The sequence below is a fragment of the Oncorhynchus tshawytscha genome, linkage group LG33 (genome assembly GCF_018296145.1).
Source record: "Oncorhynchus tshawytscha isolate Ot180627B linkage group LG33, Otsh_v2.0, whole genome shotgun sequence".
NCBI classification, from domain to species: domain Eukaryota; kingdom Metazoa; phylum Chordata; class Actinopteri; order Salmoniformes; family Salmonidae; genus Oncorhynchus; species Oncorhynchus tshawytscha.
The window spans coordinates 160,768-170,895 of NC_056461.1; the positions used below are offsets into that span (position 1 = coordinate 160,768).

General features: G+C 42.9%; 1 protein-coding gene across 2 annotated transcripts; it reads left to right on the plus strand.

Moving 5' to 3' along the window:
• The first annotated feature begins 2,053 nt into the window (after window positions 1–2,053).
• LOC112230737 (F-box/WD repeat-containing protein 2) lies at window positions 2,054–9,189 on the plus strand. Of its 2 annotated transcripts, none has more exons than XM_024396990.2 (8): window positions 2,054–2,521; window positions 3,104–3,390; window positions 4,713–4,935; window positions 5,366–5,560; window positions 5,884–6,017; window positions 6,415–6,501; window positions 6,729–6,898; window positions 7,147–9,189. In XM_024396990.2, exons 2-8 carry the CDS (start codon window positions 3,124–3,126, stop codon window positions 7,433–7,435), a joined length of 1,365 nt encoding a protein of 454 aa, XP_024252758.1. In that variant the 5' UTR covers window positions 2,054–2,521; window positions 3,104–3,123; the 3' UTR covers window positions 7,436–9,189. The 2 variants fall into 2 exon arrangements, with proteins under 2 accessions (XP_024252758.1, XP_024252759.1); XM_024396991.2 differs by having other exon boundaries at window positions 2,054–2,216.
• The last annotated feature ends 939 nt before the right edge of the window (window positions 9,190–10,128 follow it).

Below are 10,128 nucleotides of genomic sequence, written 5' to 3' on the forward strand. Positions count from 1 at the left end.
AAAAACATGAATGGATAGCATACGATCATAGATTCAATTTGGCTACATAAGCCTACAAACATTTACAACAGCAAAATCACAACAATCACAAGAATGGCTTCAGATCAAAGTCTACGTTGAGACCGGAGGGAGCAAGGGTCTTTAAATTAAAGATCCGGGCAGCCTCTCGTTTTAACAATAAATGATCGAGGTCACCCTCTCTCCAAGGGAGGGTGACATGTTCGATGCCAATATAACGTAGAGACGAAATCGAGTGGTTTGCTTCCGAAAAGTGGGTCGAAACTGGGTAAGTCGAGTTTTAGCACCTAATGGTGCTACGATGCTCCAAAATTCGTACTTTTAATTCGCACTTTGTTTTACCCACATCATTTTTACCACAAGGACAAGTTATAAGATAAATAACTGCCTTAGTGGAGCACGTGATAACAGCTTTGATTGGAATCTGTTTCCCTGTTTGGGGGTGTTTGAAGGATCTACATGTTTCAGTGACATTGCATTGAGCACAGACATTACACTTGTAGTTTCTATCCAGTAGGGGCGCAAATAGACGTTGTGCAGGGATATCTTGGAGTGGTAAATCAGAGTTCACCAATTGATCTCTGAGATTTCTGCCCCGCGAGAATACGACCGAGGGAAGGTCCGAAAACACATTACCGACACTATCATCGGATCTTAGAATGTGCCAATGTTTGTGAACAATTCCCTTAATTTGTTCAGAGCACTTTGAATAGCGGGTAGTTAGAATGCAAGAATGTTTTTTTTGCGAGACTTACCTTGAAAATGGTCATGTCTCGTTTTTTCCCGTTTTTTTCAATGGCAGTATTAATCTGACCATTTTTGTAACCCCTCTCCTTTAATTTTCTTTGTGTCTCAGCCATATTTCTGTCAAAATCTGATTGTTTTTTGCAAATTCTTTTGATTCAACAGAATTGGCTGTAGGGCAAACTATTTTTCAAGGGAAGGCAAACTATTTTTCAACTATCAGCCCTCAACAAACTGTTACGATCAGGTTTCCTGTAAAGGTCAGTGTATAGAACACAAGATCAGAAGATCAAGAAAACTGATTTGACGTGTATCAGATTGCATAGTAAATCTCAGATGATCAGAACAGGAGTTAAGAAAAGCATGGAACACCTGGAGCTGTTTTGCATCACCCCTCCATAGAACAAAAATATCATCAATATACCGTTTCCAAATAATGATGTTAGGCAAGAAAACATTTTTGAGGATCGAAAATGGACTGTTTCGCCATGTAACCCACATACAAATTAGCATCGTTACGAGCCATGGGGGATCCCATAGCAGTACCCTTCGTCTGAATAAAGAAATAATTTAGAAACACAAAATAGTTATGTGTGAGTACTATTTCAGCCAATGTTATAATGCATGCACTGGAAGGTAGTTCATTTGGGTCACGTTGCAGAAGAAAATGTTCCATAGCTTCAATACCGCCCCCGTGTGGAATATTTGTGTATTACGACTCAACATCAAAAGTAACTAACAAAGTTAGTTGGTGTCCCTTTTGGTAGGCCGTCATTGTAAATAAGAATTTGTTCTTAACTGATTTGCCTAGTTAAATAAAGGTTCATTCTTGCGAATTGAAGTTAAATTATGAAACACAAAGAGAAAGAAAGATATATTTTTTTCTTGGTACATTTTTTGGGGAAGCCTGACTACGCTAGGCATCCATGAATACACAACCCCGTTTATCTACTTAGTTCGTCCCTCACTAACCTGGCAGAACAGTCATTGCGTCCTGTGAATCCAATAGCATAAAGCTGGCTTTTATTTTGAAAAAAAGTGAGCTTGACCCGGAAAACCATCGCTAAGTAGCCGGAGGAACGTTTGCAGAAAAAGTTTGCAACATAAGGCATGCATCCATAGAGAATGATAGAGGCCTCTAGTGGCCAAAATGACATTATAGTATAAGCAATGCAATTGAGGGCTTCCACCATTTTAATGTAGTCAACTGGGTGGGACTTCCGACTTCATTGGCTGATCCGTCCTGGTGACCCTATTGGAGTCATGTCCAACCGGGTCATGAGGAGGGCTAAGGGCTAAACTCGAAAAAGAAAATGGACTACTTCAAAACGTATATTGCCTCAATGGCGCGGCCTATGCTGTCACAGACACGAGTCCTCTATGTATCTCTATGGTTCCAGCCTTTACCTCAGTGGGTGCATCCATCGAGCTATATTGGATTTAGCTAGCTAACGGTAGTAAATGTATTCATCTACGTTTAGGTAAAACGTGACTGTATTGGTGCGTGTAACATTACCTATCCGTTAACTTCGGAGAGAAGCAGAGTCCCTCATTCCAGCTAGCTAGCCAGCCAGAAAAGCTAACGTAACGTTTATTTTCTAAGCCGATAAACTAATGACCTTCTGGCATCTCGCAAAAGGAATATTCTGATAGTTAAGTAGCGTTGTTTTGTTTGTAGAACGCAAAGAATACCAGGTGTTCCTGTCCGCCTGGCTAGCTAGCACAATACCGCCCACAGATACGGGTTCTACGGGAAATGGTACGTCGTTCTACCGTTACACGTTAGTGTACAATGCACCTTACTGCTGAAACGCTGGCTAGCTTAGCAACGTTAACCCTGAGCTATAACTTTAAATAAAAGGGGCAAAGCTAGCTAGTCAGAACAGTAGATGTTCTATTCAGTACAACAGGCAGTGTTGTCTACGTTAGCTAGCTAGGCCCAAGTAAACGATTGAGGTAGACATTTGCTGGTAGTGTTAATGAAGTATTGTAAACAGTCAAAGGTGATCTTTGAGCATGTATTTTAACTACGCTTTAAAGGTAAACTCAGCGAAATGACGTTGCCACGAGCAGCACTGCAGTTATTGAAATTAGCAAGATACAACACATTATCTACCCATGTGCACTGATTCGCTTCTCGCTTTTAGTTTGGTAGCCACGGGACCAAAACAACCGAGAAGTTGAGTCTCGCTCTTCAACACTCTTAGCTGTTGCAGAAATGTACCAACTAAGTTGTTTGTTTACTTTCTGCATCTACGCCATGTCGCTGAGTCTACCTTTAAACACATAATAATGGTATGTAACGTTAACTAATCATCGTTACTGAACCCTGTAACCGCAGGTCGACGTTCTCATGTGTCCATGGAGAAGGCGGCCTTTGAGGGGTGGCTGGAGTCGGTCTCCGCCTCTTTCCTCACACTGAGCGACCAGCAGCGCAACCAGTCCCTGGACCAACTCATCTCGCTGAGCGGTGCAGTCCAGCTGCGGCACCTGTCCAACGGACTGGAGGCGCTGCTCAAGCGGGACTTCCTGCGACTGCTGCCCCTGGAGCTCACCTTCTATTTGCTGCACTGGCTCGACCCGCAGACCCTGCTCACCTGCTGCCTGGTGTGCAAGGGGTGGAATAAGGTCAGGCTCTCTCTGTCATGGTGGTTGGATCTCTGGGGGTGTATAAGCAGTACGACAAAGGTCTGTGGCGCATTCAGCAGGACACAACATTTTGGAACGTTCAGATAGAAAAACATGTTATGTAGGACACACATGAACAAGGAATGGCTCTATTCATGGCATTTCTATCTGCAATGTTTGGAAACTGAATGTGGCCCAGGCTTCATGTTAAACCCTTTTCACACCATTGTGCTGACCTGAACCATACTGTGCTGGCTTGGTTATTTTTTCTTTCACCTTTCCAGTATGGTTCTGTCAACTGTTGGTGGATGCATAACCAGGCCAGCACAGTACAACTCTATGTTTGAAGGGGTATTTGTTAGTAGCTGGTGTGCATGCAATTGAATAAGGCCAGGGTTTCCCACATGTGACACTAGCTAGGTTTCCATCCAATTGGTGACAGATTTTTATGGGAATATCTTAGAATCAGCATAAAGAACATGTGCATTCTTCCACCAGTGGTGTGTTTCCACCAAACATACCTGTTGTGGATGACGAGAGGACACAGAATTTTCTTTTTGCATAAGTTTTCATCTACCTAATAAAAATCAAGTTCTCAATGTGTTTCCAACTCCTTTTCAACTGTACTGATAGTTTGGTCACAAACTGTTGTGAAAATGGCAAATGTGCCTGCTCTGGTCTTGGCACGTGTGCTCTAGCCAACAGCTGGCAGATACAGTGCAGGTATACTAGTCTACATGATGTTATAATGGTTGAGAATATTTTTTATTTGTCAAGCGTCGATCATCATGCCACCAGAATAAGACCCTCTATTTATTGGAAAGGCACATCAAGATCACCGTGCACTTCACCACCCTGTGAAGTTGAACTTATTTCATCTGTAGCCTAATAAACTGCATTGTTTGAGTGGTAGTACCACACATCCATATCATCATGTGACTATAAGTTGACTTTGATATCAATATTTGAGCATAAAGGTGTTTCTGCTACCATTTCTTGCGTAATTAATTTTACGGACACAAAGATGTCTATATTTATACAATTGAACCGAAACTTCCTGTTTCCATCACCGCTGTTATTATTTTTTTGTATGCTATGACTTTACTCGCATAACTGGATGGAAATGTGGTTACTGATAATATTTTTGATTGAGAAATGTACTAGTGGTGCAAGTAAGGACTGATTTTAAATGTGTGTTATTGAGGTTAACTTTGAACCTTTCCTCCTAAGATTTGCCTCGGTTAGTTAGATTTGACGTTTCTTTGGGTTGCTTTGTCCTCGGTTCCGGTTGAACTATATAACCCTTTTGATAACTCCCGTAGGTGATAAGTGCGTGCACGGAGGTGTGGCAGGGTGTGTGCCGGGACCTGGGCTGGCGCATCGATGACTCCATCCAGGACGCGTCCCACTGGAAGGGTATCTACCTCAAGGCCAAGCTGCGCATGATGCAGTTGAAGGACCAGGAGGCCTTTGAGACCTCGTCACTCATCGGGCACAGTGCGCGCGTCTACGCCCTCTACTACAAGGACGGCCTTCTCTGCACAGGTGGGTTATATGCGTATGGTCATTCTGGGGTGTGGTGGAGTGGTCTTCAGTGTTCTCCTACCATCCATTTGGCCAGGTGGCCTTTTTACTCTTTTGCCTGTTAGGTTGAATTTAAGGTTTAGGTGTTAGCATCTGTGAATAATGCTTCAATTGGCACTTTTATGCAAAATGTAGTATCTGTAACAATCGCTAGTTTGCTGGAGGTCTTTTGTAGTCTTAAAATGTTGTCGTTACATTCATACATGTAATTGTTTAATTCCTCATTGTAAAACTCACATTATTTCGTAGGCTCTGATGACCTTTCTTTAAAATAAAATCTTAAAGCTGCAACCTCGAGCTCCGATGCAATAATTTCATTCACCAACGTTTCGACAGCCAAGCTGGCTTCATCAGGCTATCCTCGTTGTAAAAGGTACAAATGATCTTGTAGGCTCTGATGACCTTTCTGCCAAACTGTGGGACGTCCGCACCGGGCAGTGCATCTACGGCATTCAGACGCACACCTGCGCCACAGTGAAGTTTGATGAGCAGAAGCTGGTGACTGGGTCCTTTGACAACACTATCGCCTGCTGGGAGTGGAGCACAGGTGCCAAGATCCAGCAGTTCCGTGGGCACACGGGTGCAGGTCAGTGTACCGCTGGGGTCCCTACCTTTCCCAGTTGCTGACTTAGGGGTGTTATGTCCATTGTTCATTTGGGTTTTAGGAAATAACTTGTGAGTTAGGCATTGTTTCCTAGATCTGTGGGTCTTTGATTGACAGGCAGACATGAACTCTGATTTTATGTGTGGGAGCTACCATTCCAAGTAGCCTCCATAGAGACCTTATCAGTGTCTAAATAGCTCTATTTTACAACAACAACATTCTTAAGGCTACGAATGATGGTCACAAATGGCAGAGCCATGTGTGTTGGTGTACTAAAGCCAGGTCTCTCTCCTTGCCTCTGGCAGTGTTCAGCGTGGACTACGAGGATGATCTGGACACGCTGGTGAGCGGCTCGGCCGACTTCTCTGTGAAGGTGTGGTCCCTGTCGGCAGGCGCCTGCCTCAACACCCTCACGGGACATACTGAGTGGGTCACCAAGGTAAACCTGCCTATCAACCTCCTGTCCTTGGTTATGTTAAGGATTGCTCGAAAATTGAATCGGCGTGTTTATGGGTATCCGTTGAGGACCTGGGGCAGAATTTCACAACATTTTTTGCTAATCTTGAGTAGATATCTGGGATGCAAGGTGATTTGTAGATCAGTGATTGTGCCCATTGTCTTGTGCAAATGCCTGTGAAATGGATGAAAGGAGAAGGCTTTGCAGTGTTGCAATCTATAGCAAAGCCCTATCTAGCACATTCACAGATTTTTTTTGTTTTGTTGCTGGTACATTTTGTTTACAAACTGCAAGCTACCCAGTGTTCAATAAGAATACTAGATGAAGGACCCAAACTCGTCTCACATATTAAGACTATCAAACCATTTCCCCTGCGTAGGTGATTCTTCAGAAGAGTGAAGTAGAATCCATGGTGCACTGTCCTGGCGACTACATTCTGTTGAGTGCTGACAAATATGAAATAAAGGTAATATGGTTAATTAATTTGATCTTCTTTGCATCTGCTGCCATTCAACTTTCATGCAATAATTTAACCCTGTGCTTTTTGTCTTTTGTCACTGTAATACTTAAGATGGCTCCATACAGTGTCCCCCTCAGCACAGTTTGACCACAGTGCTGTTTTCTCTACAGAGATGCATATATTCACACGCATATAAACAAATGAATGTGCGTATATCATTGGTTATTTTGCAGGTTTGGCCTATAGGCAGGGAAATCAACTGTAAGTGCTTGAAGACCTTGTCTGTGTCAGAGGACCGTAGTGTGTGTCTGCAGCCTCGCCTGCAGTTTGACGGCCGCTATGTCGTTTGTAGCTCGGACCTGGGGATCTACCAGTGGGACTTTGCCAGCTTCGATATCCTCAGGTAAACTGCCCAGGGCCTTGTTTCTATCAGGAAACAGAACTTTAACCCTCAAAACAACCTGGTTGTAAACGACTTGATTCCTTGCTAGACTTGCTGTGAATAAGCCACAAAATCCTCAGAACTTTGGAGTATATGACTCACTTATCCATGGTAGCGAACAAAAGGAGTTGTGTGGGTGTTCATACATGGAATGTAACAGAGCCCTTCATACCTGCCAACAATCAGTTGCTGAATCTCCTTCTTTCCAGGGTCATCAAAACGCAGGACCCCGCCAACCTTTCCCTGCTCAGCTTCGGCGAGGTGTTCTCGCTCCTCTTCGACACCGACTTCTTGTATGTCATGGACCTGAGGACAGAAAGGATAACGGGTCGTTGGCCTCTGCCTGCCTACAGGAAGTCCAAACGAGGTTCCAGCTTCCTGCCGGGAGTCACCTCCTGGCTCAATGGGCTGGATGGGCGAAATGACTCTGGCCTCGTGTTCGCCACGAGCATGCCTGACCATAGCATTCACTTGGTTCTGTGGAAAGAAAACCGATAAAGAAAGCTATCGGCGAAACCTACGAGAGCTAGATTGTCAATTGCCATGTAAACAGGGTGCTCTGACTTTTGAAACCCAACATCAAGTTAGATAATGCATGGGCCAAAGTTGTTTTCCCTTTTTTTTTTTTTTTTTTTTTTCTCGACACATGCTCTCATACACGCATCATGTGACATGCTGTCACCAACCATAAGACACATCGAAACGCTGCTATGAATACAAGGGGAAGAAAGGCCCAGTTCAGAGGGCCAAGGAAGCAGTTTGTGTTAGTTCCAACCCTGCCATGGGTCTTCTCACTTTGAAGGAAATACAAGGACCGGGACGGTGGCTGAATGAAGACCGAACTCTCGAAAAATTGCATGGTCTACAACCATTAGACTGTGACAATTTTACAAAAACATTGCAAAACAAGTCAGGCTCTACAGCTGTAGACTTTTCCCCTGTATTACCATGTATCAGAACCTTTAAACTTCGGACAAGGTTCTTCAAGCGGTTACGAGGCGGGAAGTTGCCTTAACACAATACTTTGTTACAAGAAAGTACATCTATGACTTTGGCATAGTGTGTCCTACGTTTTTCCTAGACTGTCAACTACCATCCCCATGAGAGTTTTATGTTGAAATGTTCAAAGTGGTTTGGTGCATCGGATTTGTACCATATTCAATGTAAATCCATTGTTTGATAATGCTTTTCTTAAAAGTCAACTTGACATTAAGTTGTGCCTTTTCATTTGATTTGAATATTCACCTAGGTGTGACAAATCAAACTAGAATTTCATTATTACCAGGCACATTGCAATGAGATAATGAATGTTGTAATTGTATATATATTTTTATTATCTTTCGTACTCTCCATACTATAACCAACCGCATACAATGTATTTCTAAACTTACTAGGCTTGTCACGATACCAACATTTTACAAACCATTTTTACATCAGGCCAAGTATCATGCCGCCACGTTGGAAAAATAATAAGTGACCGAGTATCCTGTTCGCCCTGTCCCTCCAGAAGCTTGTTTCCTAAACTTTCACCAAAAACCTGTCACTTAAATTCACACTTCTACTCAATACAACACATTTAACTTCACACTGTTTAGTGTATTATAGAATGGCTGATTTGGTCATATTTGGCTGGAGGAATGTACATGCAAAATGATCTGCATGTCATTGTCAGTAAGGGGAAAACACTGCTTGAAACCTTTACTCTTCAGTTAAGACACTTCCTCATGTCATGAGTAGCAGACCCTTTTCCTTTCTTCCTGTGCCAATCAAATGTGCCTACGTCTACTGTCAATTACCAGGTTGTTGGCTAGCTAGATAACATGATTGAACGTTGTTTGTAATCAAACTAATAATTAGTTTAAAACCGCGACATGGTGAAATTATATAAAATGCACGCAAATCCTGATAGAAAGGGAAAAAAGGCATTCTGTTAATATGGGTAATATTTTTTTGAATGTTTAGGCCAACTAAAGACGTTTTTTGTTGTTGCTGTAAAGCATGCCTGTGGCGAAAGGGTGCTCCATTTCACCTCTCTGACATGCCGACCAGACCGGACACGTCGCGTACGCCGCAAAATAAATGTAGAAATCCATGTTATTCAATTAATCTGCGTTCTCGCTCGCCACCGGCTACACGGAACCCAAACCGGCTGCGCGCGTGCGTTATCGTGCATAAATGTATTTTGTCCCCCTACACCAAACACGATCACGACATGCAGGTTAAAATATCAACAACTCTGAACCAATGACATTAATTTGGGGACAGGTCGAAAAGCATTAAACATGTATGGCAATTTAGCTAGTTAGAATGGCCAACCGAATCATTTCTAGTCATCTCTCCTCTTTCCAGGCTTTGAACTTATGGTGATTGGCATCTACACTTACCACGACAACCGGCAAAACATTTCGTCTTTCAATCACCCATGTGGGTATAACCAATGAGGAGATGGCACGTGGGTACCTGCTTCTATAAACCAATGAGGAGATAGGAGAGGCAGGACTTTCAGTGCGATCTGTGTCAGAAATAGAAAGGAGTTCTATTTTAGGCCATGGCATCGCTGGCGCGTTCAATAACTGAATGACATGGTTTTCTACATTTATTTTGCGACTCTCACGCACGCGACGTGTCCGGTATGGTCAGCATGTAAATTATATATATTTTTAAACTGATGGCGGAATAGACTAGTTTGAAAAGCGGACAGAGAGAAGCGGGTGAGTGAGGGCTGTTAGTGGATGCAATGCACTGATTACAGCTGCGACACTTGATATGCGAATGACAGAAGTGGATATCATTGGACCTGCGCATACAAGAGACTAGTGGCTTAAATTCAACTGAATTTATTAACAAAATTGACTTTAAACAACAGGCGCCAGCGGGCTCTTTAGATCGGCAGGGCTGAACAAGTCGGTAGTATCGTGAAATGGTACAATGGTGTTCTAAAATGTTGGTATTATAAAGATCATCCGTTTTAGTACCTTTTATTACCATGGTACCGGTATACCGTGCAACACTAAATCTTGCCACATGCAACACTAAATCCTGCTGCCATTTACCCTACATGATTCACTTGAATATTTCTTGTGAATTGCGGTATTGAAGTATAGACCAGGTAAATGTTTTTTTTTTTACAGGATTTGAAGTTGGGAAGTTTGCACAATGTGAATGTGAGTGAGCAATTGGTTATCAGCTTG

Excerpts from the sequence above, each read along its gene's own strand:
- LOC112230737 (XM_024396990.2), top strand. The coding sequence starts at position 3,124 with ATGGAGAAGGCGGCCTTTGAGGGGTGGCTGGAGTCGGTCTCCGCCTCT. Across the intron at positions 6,018-6,414 it reads ATACTGAGTGGGTCACCAAG|GTGATTCTTCAGAAGAGTGA; the intron begins GTAAACCTGCCT and ends TCCCCTGCGTAG. Across the intron at positions 6,502-6,728 it reads CTGACAAATATGAAATAAAG|GTTTGGCCTATAGGCAGGGA; the intron begins GTAATATGGTTA and ends GTTATTTTGCAG.